This window comes from Anas acuta, chromosome 16, assembly GCF_963932015.1.
Source record: "Anas acuta chromosome 16, bAnaAcu1.1, whole genome shotgun sequence".
In the NCBI taxonomy this organism is placed as follows: Eukaryota; Metazoa; Chordata; class Aves; order Anseriformes; family Anatidae; genus Anas; species Anas acuta.
This window is the reverse complement of record NC_088994.1, coordinates 15,387,836-15,408,964: the sequence shown is the minus strand read 5'-3', so window position 1 is coordinate 15,408,964 and position 21,129 is coordinate 15,387,836. Positions and strand designations below refer to the sequence as shown.

General features: G+C 51.7%; 1 protein-coding gene across 6 annotated transcripts in view; it reads right to left on the bottom strand.

Annotated features, from left to right (window-relative positions):
* The window catches only part of ZBTB46 (zinc finger and BTB domain containing 46), a 53,712-nt gene extending 39,836 nt beyond the window's left edge, over window positions 1-13,876 (bottom strand). For 2 of the 6 annotated variants that reach the window (XR_011101941.1, XM_068700607.1), the window contains exons 1-4: window positions 13,749-13,876; window positions 6,867-6,994; window positions 5,006-5,144; window positions 3,082-3,238 (exon numbers count right to left, since the gene is read on the bottom strand). Coding sequence is in view for 4 of the 6 variants with exons in the window: in XM_068700607.1 (XP_068556708.1) it covers window positions 3,082-3,141 (60 nt within the window). In the remaining 2 variants the exon portion in view is untranslated. Of the gene's footprint in view, window positions 1-3,081; window positions 3,239-5,005; window positions 5,145-6,866; window positions 6,995-11,576; window positions 12,508-13,748 lie in introns of those variants that run through there. The other 4 variants (XM_068700610.1, XM_068700609.1, XM_068700611.1 and 1 more) reach the window with 3 other exon arrangements.
* Between the last annotated feature and the right edge of the window lie 7,253 nt (window positions 13,877-21,129).

Below are 21,129 nucleotides of genomic sequence, written 5' to 3'. Positions count from 1 at the left end.
AAATAGCCAAGCAAGAAACAGTTGAGGAGCAAGAACCAGAACTGATATTCGAAATGGCCTTTGGAAAGGCCTGAAAAGATCCTGTTAGACCCAGCCAGAACTGAAACTCCCTAATCCACGCTCTGAAGGTGGCTGCCACCGCTCCCCAGCATCTTCAGTTTTGAGAGAACCACCGATTAAGGCCGAGCAACAGTTCAGTTTTGTCCTTATTCCAGGAACCACTACTGCATCTACTTTTAGGAGCTGACGAGTCAGCTTAGTCCCCTCAGGAAATACGAATTGCCACACAGCATAACGCGAGTTGTCCGTCACCGATTCTGTCTTCAACAGCTGCCGTATCCACACGATTCAGGGGAAGAGGCAAGAAATCTCACAGCACACAATTAAGAAATGATCGGAAGGTTTTTAGATCTGGCACTTCCTTCTGTTCTTCCTTTACAGGTATCAAAATCCATGCTCCGAGGCAGCATCTCCCTGGAATTGGTTGAAAAAAAGAATTGTTTCCTGCAAGGATAATTTTCCCTTCCTCAATTTAATACAGATTAGCGTCAGGAGTATTCGTCAATGTGGTCATCTGCTTTTGTGGCTTTATGCAACAGCAGCTTTTCCTGGATTCCTTCTCGAATGTCTTTCAGCTAGACATTACGCTGATTCCTTGAGACTTCATTTATTTACTCTTTTGTATATTTATTCAGCTTAGTTCAGCGCATGGTTGGGTTCCCCTCAGCGTTGATAACAGCCTGCTCTAGATACACCTCAGTCTTTGTTCAAGCTGTCTGTGCCAGAAAACTGGCTTACAGCATTTGTTTTCTTCCTCCCTTTGGTTCATACTGGACCAGTTTGAGAAACAGACAGCGACTAACCCGGTGCTTCTTATGGACGAAGCACTCGCTAGGCTGTTTATGAAATAGCTTCTCTCTGACTTAATTTCCTATCAAGAGGTTTTTAAATCTGTGCAAGATTCCTTGCTGGCTTCCCTCCCACCCACCAGGCTCTTGACAGCAGCCACCCTCCAGGCACGCCGGGAGCAGACAGAAGCGTGTCACTGCGGCAGCATCGCGCAGTCCCCGTGCCCTACCTGCCCACGCGTCCAAGGGCACGGGGGACAGGCGCAGAAGGTGGGTAGGTGCCTTCTGGACCAGAAAGCCAAACCAGCTGACATGCTAAAATAGAATGAATATAATAAAACAAGTGAAAATAATGAGAGCATACGTTCCTCTGTGCAAAGGGAAGACAACTTATCCTTCCAAAGGGAAGACAACTTATGTTTTTACATCCTTTTGAAGCAGGGTAAGTATAAAAAGAGAGAGGGAGGTGAACAAAGACAGCCACCACAAAGAGCAGCATCCCTTCCCCTGACAGGTGGCCACGTCACAGCATTTTCCAGCGTGCAAAGAAAGGGATACTCGTGTCTCCAAGCTAATCAATAAGTTAACATCTACCAAGCCAGCAATCGTTACTGGAGATGTCTTGATCTTCCCCCGCCTAAAGGTCTGCCACCTTATACACATCGCTCCACATTCGACATTTGTCACAGCGTTGTACCTTTTAAACGAGAGGTCTTTGGGGGAGAAAATTAAATATGCCTCAAATTCAGAGGAATTAATTAGTTTTCTGTCTACCCATGTCAAACCAGAACACCCGTTTAATGTCAAGGATCTCTAGGGAACTAATCCAAGTTAAATTTAAGGCAATTTGCTAGTAGTTAAAAATTCAGGAAGCTTCAAAACCCTGTGCTCTTGTATTCCAATTTCACATGCTGTTTTGTGGCCTGTTGTTGGGTGTTTGTTCCCCCCCACCCCATCCCTTTTTCCTGGTAATGATAATTATCACTCAGTTCTTTTCCATATTCTAAAGGATTTCAAAGCTGAACACCTCCTCAAATTCTTTTGGCCTTGGCCTCTGATGACAGCACATGGCCACAACAGTTTTCCAAGAAGTCAATGAACCATAAAAGCTCATCTGTAGATTTTCCACAAGCTGTAGGATATCAGGTTTTCTCCATAAATCAGTTCACAGATAGTACAGTAATTGAATTCCATTACTTTTCAAAAAAAATAAAAAATAAATCCCTAAACAAACAACATGTGCATACAACAGCAAAAAAAAAAAAAAAGAACAAAATGTGAGCAGATTTAATCATCACCTTCATGCAAACTTGTGTCAAGCTACAGCACAGCTTTTTGCTTTTCCGTGCTGTCAAAAACCTGGTCTTAAAGTAAGCATTAATAATTTATATAAACTTTAACCCCAGCTAGAACGAGCCTAGTTCTGCAAATATATCATTTATGAAAGCTGTTTATTTTACACTATCAGCGCCGTTGTTTGAACATGAAAATATCACCCGATGGCATAATAGCAGTCTAAATAAACAAGATATTCACCTAATGTGAATTTCGCCTACGGAGAAAAAGAAGAACCAGTAATACTTACAGAGCCAATCTCTCAGCATGCATACCCACAATAAGTCCTCTGGCCAAAATCTCAACGCCAGTAAAATTAAGGGGTTCAAATCAGTCGCACCTAAACTCAGTAAATTATTTGAATTCTGACAAAAAGCCACAGCCAAGAAATGCAGTACACAGATGTAAGCCTCTACCGTACCGTCCCTTGGGAAATCGTGGGGACAAAAATAAACTCCAAAGTGCTTCGTTCCCTTCACTCAGAAGGAAAGCTGCAACTGCAGAAACTGGACTACAGTTTTTCTGATCAGTTGGAAGTCCTGCACAGGGGAAAAACACTTTTTGCTCTCTCGCAAAATATAAGCTAACCTAAAAACTGAACTACATGACACTTATTTTGTCATAATTTTCTAAGCTGAAGTTGCTGCACTTAATGCTAAGGCCTCCCGTGAGCGAGCACCAGCGCTCCCAGCAGTGCGCTGCTCCATCAGCCACGCTGAGCTCCCTGGAGAAAACAGGCCAACTGGAATTTAACCAAAAATGTGTTGTTTCCTCCCCCATCTCCCTCCAGAGAAAAGGAAAAACAGATTAAGGAAGAACTTAAATTCACTCCAACAGTTCATTATACCAAAAAAAAAAAAAAAAAAAAAAAAAGAAAACAAACAAAACACAAACACACCCCATTTCTCTGCTTCCCCCATGTCCTTTCCATGTCTCCACTCCCAAGACATTCCAGCATTTTTTAAATTCCTCTATGAAGGCGCTCTGTAAGGTGAGATTGGGCTTGGAGCTCCTCCTTCCACAAGGCACAGAGCGTGTACGAGTTTCACTTTTACCTAGTTCAAGACAACAGAAATAGGAAGGATTCCTCCTCTGTATGTACCCTATGCCGGAGGGGAAAAAAAGAAAAAAAAAGAAGGAAACCACAACGTAACCTTAGCAACTGAAAAGGACAGTACCTATACTTAGATTATTCTCCTAAATGAGAGAGAAAGCAGAAGAATCAGGATATTAATGGATGTCAACTCCCTGCAAAGACACCGCTCACGAGTCTTTTCAAATAGATCTCTCCACAGCTCAACTTTCTCACCAGTGGATTTGTGGCAAAAGGGCACACAATTCTACAGAAGTGTTAATTTCTTTAGACTGGACACCCCAAAACTGCATTTGTGGTTTATTCAGTGTATTAACAGCTTATGAACAGTTGCCACAAAACAAATTCTCCTCCTCTATTTCAATTCAAGAAGCCAGTTTTTCTTTGTTTCAGTTGGTCGCTCCAGCCACAGCTCTGAATTCAAAGAGCCATAGATAGATGTTTGTACACAGACCAAACCAGGCCGCTGGCCCAAGGAGGTTACTCACAACTCGTGGCTTCATGAAAGCAGCATATCACTTTTCGCTTGTGAATGGGGTTAACAACGTTTAATTATAGCCAAGCAGTGAATGTTCATCCTTATGGGTTAGGAATCACATGAAGAAATAAGTCCCGTCATTCAGTTGGAGAAAGACTGCAGAATTACAGCAAATGCAAGGATTTGAGGCATACGGTTTTCATTGAACTTAAAAACAAAAACCAAAAACACACCCCCACACACCTAGTTGTGTTTTTATTAACAGACTTGAGAGGGACCCTCAATTCTTATCGACTGTAGGACCAAAAAATAAACAAACAAACCGCCTTCCTCCCAATATTTAATTAACATCTGCCTGAAGGGGGTTCACTAAAATGTCTCTAATTTCAAGCCAATGTCACGCCACCATCAGCAACAGCACAACAGCATTTCCACTCAGCATCCCTGTTGTAGTTTCTCTCCAGAAAGCAGCAGCAGGGAAGCATTACACCCCCAGCAGCCCTAACGCTGGCAGAGCTCATTTCACTGCTGCTTGTCAGTGCAGGGGAAGGGATTTCACCCCCATCGGTCCCAATCAGATTTAGTCAGGAAATACAGTTAAGTCTAACACAATATCGTCAGGTTGTAACTGCCTCCACCGTGGAAATATATAGATGAAAATGTAATTAGGAACTGAAGGAAGGCCAATTTCAGCAAGAATAAGGACACTCAAAAACTCCGCGTGCTTCCAGTCTTTCAGCCTCCTGCTAAAGCTTTGCTTCTGCAGCCTAAACAAGGACCACGAGCAAAACCTAATGCCCGTAAGCAGAACATTAAATAACAGAGCTGTGATTAAACATTTCACAACTTTCAGCCAGTGACTTGGCTTTGAGCTGCCAAGCATCCACCTGAAGCCACTGGGCCAGATAAAGCCTGCTGAAACCGCAGACTACAAAACCGTAGCAAGATGACGGGGCTTCTTCTGAAGGTATCTTCGAAAAATTCAGATATTAATCATCATTAACTGACAGCGTGTGAAGAATTTCACAAGAAAACCAGGTTTGAAAGTGAAATCTAGGGGAAAACTGTTAGCCTGCACAGTTTGGAGGGAGAGCAATTAGAAATCAGAATTAGTGGAGAAAAACAAACAAACCCACCAGAAATTAAGTTTTTGCTGGAGTGTTGTTCGATTAATAATTAGGGAAAAGATTTGTAGTGATCTTGTTAGAGAAGACATGCAAAAAAAGAAGAGAAAACACAATTATTTCTTACCAGTAACAAACTGGGTTCCAGGTCTGGTGCTTCTCCTACAACAGCTGAGGACATCAACAGTCCTAGGGCAGCACAGGCAGTGCACTTTTCTTGACCTTCTGATAGCACTGGTAGAAACTCTTGTAGAAGAAAGGCAGAGCTATGATAAAAGACAGAAACAGAAGTTATTAACATTAAACAGCAAGATTTCTGAACAGCAGAACGATACGTTTTGAAGTCCTTTCCCTACAAACTCACCTATTTATGATCTAATGAATGATGTTGACTCAAAGCATATTAATACACTACAGGTAATTAAAGCCAGATTACCTTTTTGCAAGAGCATCATCAAGAGTTACTTCTTCAAAGTACGGCAAAAAACTGTCTAATTTTGGATACAAAAACTTCAAACAGATCCTTGAAACAACAGTGCTTCCTGTTTGGTAGCTTTTCAAAACATTCTCGCTTTAATGACTTTTTAAAGAGACATTTGTGGCCTGAAGGATACTAATTCACCTTATCTGACCTATATAAGGCCGAGGCTAAAAAATTACCGGTACAATTTCTTTAGAAAAATTATATTTGCAATGGAATATTCAAGAGAATTTCCTCTTGAGACATCAAATTGCCAGTTTCTGCTGGCCAATGCCATTCTAGGTTAAGAGACTACAAAATCCCAAGACTTTTTCCTGCGTAAAATGTAAGAGTCTAGGTGTACTGAGGCACATTGAGATAGAGTTCTGAAATAAAACATTACCATTTGTAATTATAATGCAGAGAAACCAGGAATAATTCATCTACACAAAGGCTTTGCCTGGTGAGGATGCTTCCACTGCACGTTCTTATACACCTTTTTTTCTTATATGAAAAGGAGAGGATTGTCTGCAAAATACACTCACTACACCTGCAGCATTTAACTTCAGCTAAAACTTCTGACTCTAGTTTATTCCAAACTTTATCTTGTTTATATACTATTAGCTATTACAGTGAAGCATTTTCCATCTCTGTATTTTAGATGCATCTTCAACACTAGCTCTTTTAGTGAAAATATGTTATAAATCAATAGTGTTGACTTCACGACTGACCCTCTCTAACAACAGATTGTGAAAGCAAACATCAAAAGATACAAATGAGGAAGCTTTTCCAATACAAACTAATATCATTATAAATGGTGAAACAGCATATCTAATAAACAAATGAAGTAAAAAATGAAAATCCAAGCGTTTTTATGGCAGCGAACAAATACAACCCAATTCAAGCAAATAACATCGACTTTGTTCTCAATTTCTATTTCAGACTGCCAAGTCTTGCCTTTCTCTAATTCTGATTGCTTCTCTGCAGCGGTTGTGTTGGCTAGCTCTTTTTAGTCCTATTATTTAGGCAGTTTAAAAAAAATAAAAGGAAGGGGGGAGGTTGGAGGGGCACAACCAACACAAATACATGGGAAATTATTTGGTTAGAAAAGTATAAAATTAATATCTACTTTCACATAGTCTTGGAGCTGTTACTTTTAAGGCTCTCATTTCCACCCTTGTCCCAGAGTCGGAGAATAAGCCAGAACAGCCCTGGTGAGACTGGGAAAGTTGAGACCTAGCCTATTTTGTACTGCTCTTCAATTTTTCCGTGTCTCATCAAAATGGACAAAACCCAAGTGATTGCCATTACCAGAGCCACCCTTACCAGAAGGTAGGAGCAGGAGAACAGCCCACAGGCGTTTCTTCAGCTTTTGCAGTGGGGTAACATTTCCAAGCAAGCCTTTGTAATCAACGTTAAGTCAAATTTTATTAAAAAACTGGGAGCCTTAACGACAATGTAATCTCCAGCTCCTCTTTCCCTTTCCATGACCGCATCACAAAAATATCTTTAGATGCTCAGAACTTACCGATATTTGACAGCGCTTTCTGTTAGCAAAAACACACGCCACGATGTTTCACAGCTGAGCAGTGCATGATTTAACGATCAGAGGAACACGGGCTCTGGTAACAAGCTCCAAGAGTTTCTTCAGATGTTCTGTGTTTGGGAATGGAAAGAACAGGAGGGGAAAAGTGAAAATCTGCACTAATACAAAAACTTCATTGTCACTCAATGAGAAGGAACAGTTAACAGAACTGAGCATTTACAATACTCTTTCCCATCCCGAACAGTACATAGTCCGAAATATTTCCACAACTGAGCAAAGGGAAAGTGACTTAAGACCTTGTAGGAAGTTAAAGGAAGGGTTTAACATGAAAATTGAGGACACCGAAAAAACCATGCACCCAGACCACAGTGCTTTGAGGAAGTCTCTGCCAAAAACTACTTGTTAACATTGCTTGAAGATGTATTATAACAACGGCGCACGTTCTAATTAGCATCACAAAGACCTCATTAATGTTTACATGACACCTGCAATCCGCACGCTTTACATGGGGTTAACATTAACCTAACCTCGCGGTTACACCGATACCCACCACCAGTGCAAAAAAAACAGAGAATTTGCCCAAAGTTGCAGAAAAACGAAGTGTCTGCATTGTACAAAACTACCAAATTTTAGCTCTATCCCTGCCCAACTCCACTGAATCACCGCAAAGCCAGTGCCACGCTCACGGTACGGAGCAGCCGTGCTCTGTACCTGCATGCGTGCCGCTTGTTCCTCTTTGCGAATATTTAGAAATTCTAAAGAAAACTCACTGAGACGTACCAAAAAGCCACAAGTGCCCAGGAAAAGGGAGGATTTCTACGTGCCATGCTGTGACAGCGACAGAGCAGGAGGCACCTTCCCCACGGGGCACCACGCACGCCACTCATCCTGAATGCTCCCATGCGCCCGTACTTCCACCCCGCGCTCCACTTTTCACCATTTCCCAATAATTTCCAGCCCCATCCACGTGCCCATCCCTCCAGCACGGCCGCTGGTTTCACTGCTTGGGGTCTGAGCCCTGCTCTCCCCATCCTCAGCCTGGTGCAGAAGGGGAGGAACGGACCCAGTGCCGCCGAGCGCAATAAGAACATGGGAAAGCCCACTCAAGTTTAAAACCAAGCTTATTTCGGGGTACGAGGCTTAAATCTGGCGATACCAAAAAAGATAAGAACGCAGCTACATACCTATTTGCTAGGATAGCAGCAGGGATTAAAGACACCCCAAAAAAAGCTGGCTGCCTATGGCTAGCACGAAGCTTACCTGTCCGAGCGATGCTAGCGCCCATGAGATCTGAGCTGCCACTTAAAAGAAAGGAGCCACAGAAATAACCTCTGCCAAAGACCTCACGCTTGCGTATCTGATAGCCAAAAACCAACCCAGAAAGCACCTCAGGAAAAGCAAGTGAACAGCGGGCTCACCACGCTGGGAATTGCCCTGAAGGGCGCTTCCCCCAAAATAACGCTCTCAGCGGCTTTTTCGCTAGGGGATCTTTGGTGAAGTTCCCAAACCCGGCGCGTAAGAGCAGAGGGAGGCCAAGAAGGAGGAAGCATCGAAATGTAGTTTTGAAAGAGAAGTGCCATGGGGGGAGGAGCCGAGAAGGGCACCTAAAGGCAGAAAAGGGATCGGGAATGACCCAAGAGTAAAAAATCGAGCAGCGCAAAACCGAAGATGCCGGTCGAGGGGCTCTGTGAGCAATTTGGATTTGTTTCTGTAATTCCTACCGCAAGCCCTTCGTGCCTTGGGTGAGCCCCCACTTTGTACTTTTTTTAGTATGAATCTTTTCTTTTTTTTCCCCTTATCGTAGCCGATCAAACCGAGAGGCAGCAGGAAGCCAAGGAGGACCCACAGGTAGCAAGAAGGAATTCAATCGGCTGATTTTTATATTTAGGCACCACCTCGCTCTCCAGTCCGACCGGGCTGTTGGGAGTGCTGCATCCTGATGACTTCGTTTATCAGCGCTTAAATTAGTCGGGTGTCAGGTTTGGGTATTTTAAGCGCCTAATGGCTAATACAGACCATCCATCCCTCCAGCTTCCCTCCAGCAGCGTGTTAGGGTGAAAAGTGCAGGTTTTGGGGATCCTTTCATCAAGGAGCCAGCTAACGGCCGGGAATATCAGCTCGCTTTCTGCAGAAACCTTCAGCACGCGGTGGGAAACACCAGAAAGAAAAGCAGCTGGGGTGGAATAAGCAGTTTGTTCAATACATAAAGAGGGAAAAAAAATATAACCAGGAATTGAAGTGCTCCCAGGTATAAACATATTCCTTAATATGTAAAACCCTACTCACTTTTCTAAGTAGGGTTCTTAAGCAGCTCGGTTCTTGGCACACACCCCGACATTCTTGTTACTAAGTTTATTTTAATCCATCCCCAAGCTGGTAGCTGCGTTTGTCGAATATTTCTGAGGCCTCGGTGCCTCGTTATAGGAAAAACGGAGTTGGGGTCTCCTGTAGGGCCAACGCGAGGGAACTGCCAGCGTTTGCAGGACGTTTTCCTTCTTGTCCAGGCGAATACCCGAAATAACAGGACAGGAAGGCTCATAGATGCATGGGCTGGGATAAAAGCTAGCCACGTCCCAAAAAGCAGGGCAAAAAGGTCGGGTTTGGTACCTGTTAGGTGCCTGCAAAGCCCTGCTGGAAATAATTCACGGGGTGCCCTTACCTCGTGGAGCACGTCTGCAGCCACTCAATTGGTGCCGAGGAGCTCACCCTGCCTGCAAAGCGCTCAGAAAGCGTCCAAACCTGGTATTTTGGGACCAGTCAGAACAAAAAACAAACAAAAAAAAATCAAAAAACTGCTGCTTCTTAAACACAGGGGCGTGAGAGAAACGTAAAGAAACTGCTCAGGAAACAGCTGCCCGCGGCTATCTTCGCAGGGACAGAAAACCCCCAAAAATCTCGTGGGAAATTCGGGGAGGACCGCGGGGCCAGCTCGAGCTTCCTAAGAGCGAGGAGGCTGAGCACAGCTCTGACTTTTCACGGCTTTGCCGGCCAGCACAGAGGTGACTATTTAGAAGAGGTGACTGAATGTTGGCACCCGGGCAGGGGAATCTGACGGGGGTCAGCGTGGCCCCAGAGATGGGACGCGGGATGGGAACCGAATCCCGAGCAGCTGTCCTAAAACCAGGCAGTGCCGTGCATCCCAGCACACCGAGGCAGGGCACGGGAAGGTGTTAGGCTGAAAATTTTAACCCTGAGATCTGAGAGTGTCGCTGTGCTTGGCCAAACACCAGGAAAAAGGTGGTGGAAGCCCCCCCGGACGCAGGGCTTTGGGCAGGCAGCGCGCCCCCCCCGGGACGCCTCCCTCGGCTCCTCAATGCTTCGAGGTTCAAATATCACGGGTGATAAAAACACAGGTAAAGCCACGCGCTTAAAAATATCCCGGGTGGTAAGGCAAAAAGCAAAATATAAAGCTGGTATTAATCCCTTTGTGCCAAGTGTCAGAATTCCCCAGCGCGACGCCCCCAGGAATGGCCACGAGCTTAATAAATTAAATAAAGCGCGTACGGGATACCCACAGCAACTGCAGGAGGAAGAAAAAAAAAAAAACAGGAATGGTTTTTGATCAATTTTGGGGGAGCACAGAGAGCAGGAACATCCAGGGGAAAAAAGTCCCGGGGAAGGCTGAGCTGTTTATGAAATAATTCGGCCCTGAAAGCAGGCGGGAATAGTTTGGGTTGGGTGTCAGCCTGCTGGAAGGACAGGAAACTTCGCCGAGAGACTTCAAAAACACCCATCTAAAAAAAAAAAAAAAAAAAAAAAAAAAAAACCAAAAACTCCACGCCAGTGGCTAGGGAAGGAGAAGAGATTTCAGGATATGCCCAACACGGCAGCAGGGGGGAAAAGGAGGCGAATTAGCAGCAAATCACAGATCCTTCACTTCTCCTCCCAGCAGAGGACTGGGGGGGGGCTGTTGCTGAACTGGTTTTCCTCCGAGCACTTCCAGTTATAAAGAAAAAAAAAAAAAAGCAGCAAACCTCTCGCGAAGAACATCCCCGCTGTTGTACAACTGTCCCAGAAAACAAAGACCACGGGGAGCGAGTGGCCCATTTTCCGCAGCCAGGTCAGGTTTCCGAAGGCTCGGCCGGGCGCGCTGGCGAACCAAGCAGCGATTAAAGGCTCCGGGGAAGGGCTCGACGTGGGAATTATGACAATTCCCACAATATCCCCGTTCCCCGCTCCCTAAAACCGCCTCGATTACGGCTGCGAGTTCAGCTGCAGGCGCGTTTCCCCCTCCTGGCCAAGCCGTATGAAACCCAAAGCTGATTTTTTTTTTTTTTTCTCCCCGTTTCAGTCCCATCCCATCCCACCCGTGCACCAAACCCAAAAAAACCCCCACACCAACACCACGCTCGGCACCCCCACGACGGCGCTGCTACAGCTCGCTGCCATCCCCGTGCCCGTTTTTCACCAGTTTTCCCCCAAAAAAACACCTTAAAGCAACAAATCCTCGCCGCACGCTGAAAATATTGTGACTAATAATACACTCCACCCATTTTTCCCCCCCCCCCCTCCATCACCGAGGATTTCCAAATACAAAACTTGACGAGCCGGAGAGAATTTAGGAGCGGTGATGGTAAATCCTATTTCCCATTAAAAAGCACCATAAAAAAAATATAAAATAAAAGGTGAGCAAGGGATGGAGAGAAGCAAAAAAAGCCACCCGGGCACTGCGAGCTCCTTCCTCGGTTTTACCTTTTTCCTCACTCTTCTGGGGTAACCCGAGCTTTTCCTTCCAATCCCCGAGGAGGAACCCAAAAAAATTGAAAAAGCGACCAAAAAGGTAAAATCCTCCCTTTCCCCGTCCGGAAAACAGAGCGGCTCCAGCTGCCGAGGCATTCAAGCAAGAAATACTTGGTGGAGTTGGGAGAGCCGGGATGGGATCCGGAGGCGATGCCGGGGAGCAGCCGAAAACGCCCGGCACACGGTTCGGGTACAGGTGCCCAATTAACGAAGCTCCCGTTAACGACCCCAAGCCGAAAGGTGGAGATTGCAAGAAGAAAAAGGAGGAGGAAGCCGGCTGAGGAGGGTCCGAGTCGCCTTTGTTTTCTCTCCTTGCCTGGGCAGGTGCCGAGAGAGGGGGGAAAAAAAAAAAAAATAAATCAAGCCAAGGGGGGGGGGTCCCGCGGGGCGCTCGGTGTCCCCCGCGTCCCCCGTCCCGAAAAGCGGCTCCGGGGCTGAGTTCTCAGGGACTTGGTGGAGGGTTTCGGGGAGGGGATGGGGACAGCCAGGGGTGGGCACGACCCCGCACCCCACTGTCACCAACGTCACCCGCTTTTGGGGTTGGGGAGGGGGCTCGGAGGGTGCCCCCCCCCTCCCCGGTCACTCGGTGCACTTGTCACAGCGCCGGGGAAGCCGCCTCCATCCGCCCCGAAAAGCGGAGCTGGGTTTTTAAAAAAATAAATAAAAAAAAATAATAATAAATAAAATTAATAAAAAATAAATGGTAAAAAATGAAATAATCCCAGGGTCACTTCCCCCCCCCCCCACCCCCCCCCGGCTCGGCAATTAAAATGGAGGCGAGGCCGGGCGGGCTGCGGCTGGCTTTAGGGGGAGACAATAAAACCCAAAACAGGCCTGGCTTTAAAGAGAAGGGGGGGGGGAAAAAAAAAATAATTAAATAAATAAAAGGAATAAATAAATAAAAAAGAGGAGGAAAGGAGCGGATCGCAGCGTGCGCCTCACCACTGCCGTGGGCCCCCCCCACACACACCGCGAGGTCCCGCTGCAAGTTGTGGGGTGGGGGCCGGGGAGAGGAAGGCTTTGGAGCCCCCACCCCCCCCAAAAAAAAAAAAAAAAAAAAAAAAAACCAAAAGCCCAAGCCCTGACCCCAAATCTTCCCACCCCCCCCCCCTACTCCCCCACAAGGGGCTCCCCCCGGGGGGGGGGCTCGGGGCGGGCTCGGAGCTCCCGTCGGGTGTTGACGCAGCAGAAATTACCGGCTGGAAAATTCCCCTTTCGGAGAGGGGACGGGAAAAAAAAAAAATTAAAAAAAAATAAAAAAAATTAAAAAAAAAATAAAAAGGGGGGGGGACGAGGGGGAAGGGAGGGACCTAAGGGGGTTAAACCCTGCCTGGGGGGGGGGCCACCCCCCTTCCTCTTCCTCTTCTTCTTCTTCGTCTTCTTCTTCTTCCAAGCTCTCCAAACACTGAGGGGGGGGGACACGGGGACACAGAGGGGGGGGCACAAACACTGGGGGGGGGGCACGGACACTGAGGGGAGGGGGGGGGGAAGGGGAGGGACAAGGGGACACACACCAAGGGGGGGGGGGGACAGAGGCAGTGGGAAAGGGGACACCGGGGAGGGGGGGGGGACACAGACACAGAGGGGGGGGCAACACACAGGGGGGGGTCACCAGGGAGGGGGGGGGGGGGGGGACACTAGAGGAGGGGTCAGGGACGGGGAAAGGGACACGGGGGGGGGGTCACACACATTGGGGGGGGTCACAGGCACCGGGGGGGGGGCGTGGACACGGGGGGGGGGGTCACACACATTAGGGGGGGGGTCGTAAGCACCGGGGGGGGGGGTCACAGACACTGAGGGGGGGGGGGGGGGGGGGGACATTGGGGGGGGTCACAGGCACCGGGGGGGGTGTCACGGATACCGGGGGGGGTCACACACACTGGGGGGGGGGTCTTAGGCACCGGGGGGGGTTTGGGGGGGGGGATTTGGGGGGGGGTCCACACCCCCCATGCCCCCCCCCTCCTCCCTCTGACAATGCCCCCGGCGGTAACCAACGGGGCGGCGCCCGGGCACGGCCCTTGGGGGGGGGGGGGGGTTAACGGAGATGTGTGGGGGGGGGGAAAGGGGAAATTATGGGGTGTGGGGGGGGGTCGATAATAACGGGGGGGGGGCGGCCCCGCTTACCTGAGCCCCGCGGAGCGGCCGGAGCGCGCGGGCGCCGTCGGTCACCGGGGGCGGGAGGGGGCGGGGGGGGGGGTGTGAGGGGGGGGGGGGGGAAGGAGGGGAGGGGGGGGGGGAAGCGGCTGGATGGGGAGGGAGGGAGGGGGGGGGAGAAAAAAAGGGGGAGGGGGAGGGGGGGGGGCACCCGGGCGCGCTCCCGCCGCTCCCTCGGGCGCGCGGGGCGCGGGCCCGCGGCGGGCAAAGGGGGGGGGGGGGGGAGGGGGCGTGGCCTCGCGGCGCGTGCCGCCGCCTGGCCCCACCCCCTGGTGGCCGGAGGGAGGGCGCTGATTGGCTGGCGCGCGGCGCGGGTTGAGGGGAGGCCACGCCCCCGGCCACGCCCCCTTTTGCTCCTCGGCTCCGCCCCCTTCCCCCCCCCCCCTCCCTTTCCTTGCGCCGGGGGAGCGCGGGGGCGCCGCCGGCGGCTGTGGCACTGCCGGACACCGGAAGTGAGGGAGAGCAGAGGAGATGAAAGGGGGGGGCGCGCGCGCTCGGGGCTGAGCAGCGCGGGGCATGATGGGATAGCGCGGGGATGAGCCCTGAGGGGAGCTGAGGGGCTGGGTCCTCCAAGCCCCCCCCGACCAGGCTCGGTGTGGATGTGAGGGGGCTGTGCCCGGCGCCCCCCGTGGTCCTGGCGAAGCAGGAGCTGCTCAGGGTGTTGTGCTGAGAGTCACCAAGCACCACCGTGTCCTAAAAGTGTGGAAATTAACCCCAGAGGGTGTAAAATCCACCCCCCCATCCCCCCTCAATAAACGCCCCCCCTGGGGTTTGGAGCTCCCCTCACGGTTTCTTTCCCCTCATCCCGAGCAAGCCTCAGTGTCCCTGTGGGGAGTGCCCTTCATTTCCAGCCGCCCCACGCATTCACGTCACCCCACGGGTGTTTTCCAGCCCTGTAAAAAGCACCAAAATCCCCTTTTTTTGCACCCAAAATGCTCAGTCCGTGTGGAACCGTCCCGCTGCGCCTACAGGGGTCAGATCCTCACACACCTCTTCGAGGCTCCGCACCGAAACGTGCAGTGCTGCTACAGGGATTAGTGGAAATCGGAGCTATAACTCTAGTCAAATTTATCTTTTCTGTATCAAATCCGTCACGTAAAACCTGCTGCTATGAGCCCCCTCCCCATCCCTGCTCCTCAGTTTGAGCCCAAGCCCACCCCGCCACCCCACAGCCACCCGCGCCCCTTCGGTTTTTCTTCCTGCCCCGTGTTTCTTTGCCAGAAAAGACCCTCAGGTCTTTTCTGGCAAAAAAATGATCATGGATCTCGCTGTGTTATCCAGCAGCAGCCGGGACGTGGCCCCGGCAGCCCCCCAGGAGGGCAGGGTGGTGTTGTGCCTGGGGCTGCCACCCCCACAGGCTTCAAACAGCTTGGGAAGGTTTCGTATTTTTCTGCCATTAAGGTTTTATATTCTTTTGCCATGAAGGTTTCGTATTCTTTTGCCATCGCGTGTAGCTCCCTCCCCTCCCTAATGAGAAGCGTGTATTGTGTTTTAGGTAAATACCGCAATTACTCAGCCTGTCCTTAGGAGAGAGGTGGTTTCTCCTCGTTAGGAAGGAAAGAATGCACGTGGGAAAAACGAAGAGAAAGGGGGAAAGGAGAAACTGGAGGAAAAATCAGTGTGGCTCACGTGGTTTTGGTGGGCAAATCGCCATGAACAAGGTGTGAGAGGAGCGGCGAGGAGCACGGCCATGGATATCTTTAGGAGGAATATCAGGGACCGCATGTGTCCGGGCTGAATCGAGGCCCTTTACGTGCCCCCCTTCCCAAACTTTGTCACCCATCTCCTCAAGGACTTTTCCAGCTTTTAGCCCCAGGGGAAGCAGGTAGAAGTCGTGTTCCCCGACTTCTTACCAATATTCACACGTGTTGGTGAATTCTGCTGGCTGTTGTGTGCCCGTGGCTGGGATCTTTCAGGAGAAAACCCCAAGGAAGGCGGCGGTGCCCACAGCCAGCCCTGCCGTGCTCCTTGGGGTCGGGAACGGCACCAGGGGAAAGCTGCAGGACTCTGATTGCAGGTCCTGTGTTCAGCACTGCCCTGTCTCACACCCATCTCGGTTGTCGGGGATTTTGCATTTAATAAATAAATTTGATTTCTTGTGTCTTTTTCATGTGGTTGGTTCGGAAGCGTGCTGAAAAAGCCAAGCTGCCTAATTACTCCGTTTTTGTTTTGCTTTTTTTTTTTTTTTCCTTTTGTTTCTCTACAAAATTGTGTAGAGGAAATAGAGGTGCAAAAAGATCCTGAGAGATCTGTGGTCTGCAAGCTCTGCATGCCAAGATCCCCTTTTTGTTTCCACGCGGCTGCTCCGCGTGCTGGAGATGTGAATCCCCATCACCGAAGCCTGCTCTTTCCTAACCAGGAAGGAAACAATTTCGCAGGGCTCTGCTCCTGCCCCGTGCCTCAGCCCCGGAGCCCTGAACATCCCGGGACCATCAGCCAAGCCTGGGGCAGCTCCCAGCTGCTGAAAGAAAGGGTTAAGGGACCCACATTCCTGTCCCTATTGCTCAGGACCAAAGGTCAGCGGGGTTTTTTACCACGAAGGAAGGGAGGGAGGTGGTGCACAGCCCTGACCAGGTCATTTTAGGAGTGAACCACATCTGAGGCGAGCTAATGAAGCCGTGTTTGTCTCTCTCTCTCGCATGCTCATACTCCCAGTCGGTGCTTGGCGAGTTGGAATTCCTGCCCTAGTGGGAGTGAGCGTGTCGATTGTATTTTTTCCATGATGTGTATTGAGGCATTTGCTAGGTTGTGGGAGTAAACACTTGGGGGAATTCTCCATGAGCTAGCGAGGGCAAGTCACAAGCCTACTAAATATGGTGAATGGAGCCTGAAAAAAAAAAAATAATAATAAAAAAAACAACACACAACACACAAGCCCTGGAGAATAAAACTCCCTCTTCCCACCCAGCTCCCCACCACCGCCACCCCCGCCTGCGCTTTCTCATTATCTCGCTCTGCTCTTTGACTGCTGGCCGGGCGAATCCATTCCCCTTTGCACGGCCGAGCACCCCGTGCTGCTCGGGGTTTGTGCCCTGCCCCGAAGGGTGCGGGGATCCCACAGCGGGGAGCAGCAGGAAATGCTCCCAGGTCCGTAAATACCGGAGTGGGTGAGAGATGATGTTCATGCGCAAAGTATTTGGCCCGCCGCATCCCGCTGACCTCCTTCGGTGCTGCTCTGGCCGGGGACTGGCTGGGTTCACGAGCAGTTGATCATTAATGCTCCAGAAATGCCTTCCCCTTCCAGCCCCGCAGCGGGGAATTGTCCAGGCAGGGCTTAGCACAGCTCCCGGGGCTGGTGGAGGATCGTGGATCCCGCTGCAGGTGGCACGGGGACAGGGTGCTCGGGGTGCCCAGAGCAGCGTTGGGATCCTCCAGCCCCGTTGGGGAGCCTGGGGTCACCCTGGGGATATTTTGGGTCCCACCAGAGCCACCCTTGGGGGCCAAGCCCAAGCAGATGGGGCTCTGCCCCATGCTCACCTCCACCAGGGTTTCTCCCTGCTGCATTTTACACCTGAGCACTGCTCCTTCCTTTAGCTCCCCTCGTGCTGCAGCCCCTTTGGAAATGGGGATCCCAAATGGGATCCCAAAATGGGATCCAACTCGAGCCCCAGCCAGGGACGGTGCCCTGACGATGTGCTCATCCTTAAAGTCTGCCTTGCCTCTCCATCAAGCGAAAGCATCCCAAACTACTTGATGGTTAAGAGGGGTTCAGCCGGAGTTTATTCTTCTGCTTACAAAGCTTTTGTTTTCCCGAGAACCCAAAGAAATTGCAGGGCTGTGTCCGAGCCCGTTGTTTGATGCAGGCTTTATAAATAGCGTGTGATGGAGCCGCGCTCGCAAAACGCAGAAGCAACAGTTGAAATATATATAACTGCCCGAGGCTGGGGAGTGTGGTTTTGGGTTCAGCCCGCCAACTGGTAGCTCGCCTAACAATTTAGGCCACATTTGAGGTTTATCTAGGTTAAATATGGTTAAAGCCAGATTTTACTCTCGGTTGCTCAGAGCCCTGGCTGCCCCTGACGGGCAGGAGCAGAATGGGAGACGGGAGATGGGAAAAGGGAGATGGGAAAAAGGAGATGGAGATGGGAGATGCTCCAAGGGGCTGGAGCCGCCTCCCTCCCACAGCCCCTCTGTGCCCTGCCCGAGCAGCCAGGGCTCAGCCCCATCCTTTTTCATCCCCAGGGGGTTTCATCCCCACGGCCCCAAATTTGTTCTGGGTCCCGGGGGCCAGCAGTGCCTGGAACGGAGCCGCAGGGCAGCAGCAGCTCGACGTGGCTGCTCCCCACTTGAAAACACAATAAATGAGAACCCCGGCAAGGCATCCCGAGGTGTTATTAAGGAAATAAGCAGCATTCTGCACGATATCGGAATTACTCAATCGCTCGTCAAGAGGAGCCATGTGGCTGTCCATAAACTCGTTGGCATCACAGGCGCTCGCCCTGGGTCTCTGGAGGGTGAGCACCCTGCCACAAAACGGGGTCTGACCCGATTTCAACCATCAATGGGAAATCAGCCCCCACCTGGGTAAATCCTAAGCAGGATCTGTGCTGGTGGGGACAGGGACAGGGACGGGGACAGTGCCAAACACCCCTCCTGCAAACCAGGGGTCTGCGATCACCGGGGACACAGCCCAGAGGCAATCACAGCAGCAGAGGGGCTGCGCTGGGGACGTCTTCATCTTTTTTTTCTCACTGTTTTCAGCTCTTCCAACCCCCTTTTAAAAATGTCCACGCTCTCTTCTCCGCTGCTCTCTGAGCCTAACCTACTTGCTCTCATTACTCCTCTGCTCACCGGAGCACTCGGCGCTGCGTTAACTCCTCTCGGCACAAAGCCTCCCTGCACGAGCCCCTCCGGCTCCCCGACCCTTCCCGAGCTTGAATTCCTGCCCTCGATTCTTGCATCCGACCCCGGTTCAAACAGCCCCGCAGTGCCTCTGCTCTCTGTTCCCGCAGGATCGCTGCGCGCCCGGCTGAGATCTTGCTTCATCTTTTCTTCCCCCCGGTAAAAGCAGCATCAGAGCTGCCACGCTGCAAGGGAAGAGGGGAAAAAAGAAAATCTCCACGAGCAGGGGATGGGGAAGGAGCAGGGCACAGCCCCAGCCCCGCACGGAGCGGGTTGATGCCACCTGTCCCTGCTGGTGGTACCGGGTGTCACCGCACCCAGGGAGCCCTGGTGATGCACCCGAGGGTGCCCGGAGCCACCCGGTGTGGAGCCACTGCTGTGACCCCCCCCAAAAATCCACTCTGCCTTCCCCACCCAAGCCCGGGCAGGAGAGCAGCACACGCCATGTGTTTTGGGTTTAATCTGCAGGGAAATCTTCACACCCTCCTTTGCTCTTTTCCTCGGCAGCCTGGCGGCGCGTCACCTCCGTGGGGGCAGGTGCCCATCTGTCAGCGGTTGCAGTTTTTAAACGTTTTCCTCCCTCCCTCCTCCTCCTCCTCCTCCTCCTTCATCACCGAGGGCCTGCGCAGCCGCCTCTGCTCCCCCTCTGCTGACCCCAAGGGGCACCCCAAATTTCTCCGGGCATTTACCACGGGCGCAGCACCCGCACGGGCACAGGGCAGGGTGTGGAGGTTCGGTACTGGTGCCAGTGCTGGTGCCAGCCAAAATTTGCCTCCCCCGACCTCCAGCAAGGGCAGACGCAGCGGGTTTGGGGCGCGCAGCCTTGCACAAGCGCGAGCAAACACGTGCCTGCCCCGGGGCCGGAGCCACGGCTGATAAGGGCAGGGTGAAGGCAGGTTGCCTCCTCTCCGCGCGGGGTTGGAAGGGGTATAGCCTGCATCCGTGCAGATGCGAGCTTGTTTATTCGTACCAGATAGTTTGATGGCTTTATCTGATCGCAGGTTTTCCTGAGGAAGGAAGGGTGAGTCTGAGTCACTTGAAAATGGGGGCCCTTCAGCTCTGGGTAAGGCTGGTGGGGCCACGGACGTGCGCAAGGGACGTGCCCCCGCTGCTGGCTGCTCCCCAGCCCGTGCTCCACAGCCACGGAGGGGGACGCGCTGGCTGTTAATTGACACCGCGGTCATTAACGGATGAAAATCCGTTTTTCATCCAAGGTGAACACCCGGGGAGGTGCGGGATGAGGAGGGGATGGCAGCGGGGATGGATGGGACCCCCCAGCCGGAGGCGGCGCGGGATCCGTCTGGTGCCTGCGTCCATCGGGAGCGCGGAGGGCAGCAAACGGTGCCCTGGGTGCAGCAAACGCCATCACGGGAGAATCGCAAGCACGAGATAAATCCTAGGAGAAAATGATAAAACCGACAGAGAGCCAGGTTCATGCCCTCCTGGAAGAAAACCCAGCTAATTGCACTGCCCTGCCCTGCTCACGCCTGCGGGGTTGGGCTGCAGGAGCCGACCCGCTTGGGCTCATCTGCCTCCAAAAAGGAGCTGGGAAGCATTCAGGGTGCCTGGGTGGGGAAGGGCGAGGGGTGGGAGCAGCTCCAGGTCCAAAAATTGGAGATTTGGGGCTGGGGCTGCCTTGGTCCTGCCTTGGGGCCGTGGTCCTGCCTTGCTCCGAGCCCCCTTGGGCTGTGCCCCAACCCAGCACACGACCAGCCTCCCCAGCTGGCCCTGAGTCTCCAAAACCCACTGAATTTTCTCTAAAATGCCCTCAAAACGCTCACGCTTGGCATTTTACAGAAACCGAGGGCTTTCAACCCTCTCCGAGCGCGTCCAGGCGCAGCGGCGAGGAGCGGAGCAGGCGCCGGCGCGCTGCTGAGTGCACTCACGGCAGGGCCCCTGGGGTCCAGAATTACTAGGACAGAGCAGGGGCTGTTCCCTGCCTGCTTTATTTATGGGAATCAGGCCAGTGAAGTTCCCCTAGCACACAGAAATAGGCTCAGCACCTCTGCTGCGCGCTGCCCAGCGCCGTGACCTTGAGAAACGGCTGCGAGCGGGGCCGCGCTGGGGAAAGGGCCGGGTGGGGAGCGCAGCGCCCCATTCCTCGTCCCCTGCCCCTTCTCTCCCAGTGCCCCGTCCTGCCTCACCCCGTGCAGGGGGCCAGCAGGGCTCCTCCCGTGCCACCGCCACCAAAGCCGTGAGAAAGGAGCCGTGGGAGGCCCGAAAAAAATCCCCCAGGCGCCGAGCAAACCGCGGGCAGCCCCGGCCCGACCGCCGTGCGCCCAGCAGCACCCCCGGCACCCAGGGGCCGGTCGCCTCCCACCCCAAACCAAATCCTTCGGGCTCGGGGCCGTGGCTGCTGGAGACCCTGAAACAGGAACCCAAAATGGGCCTTTGTTGTGTTTTGCTTTTTTTCCTTTTTTTTCTTAAACCTGCATTTTTTAGCCAGTTTCTGAGGCTGCTGCCAGCTTGACACGCTCACCCCGTCCCACACCGCGTCCCCCTCCCGTGG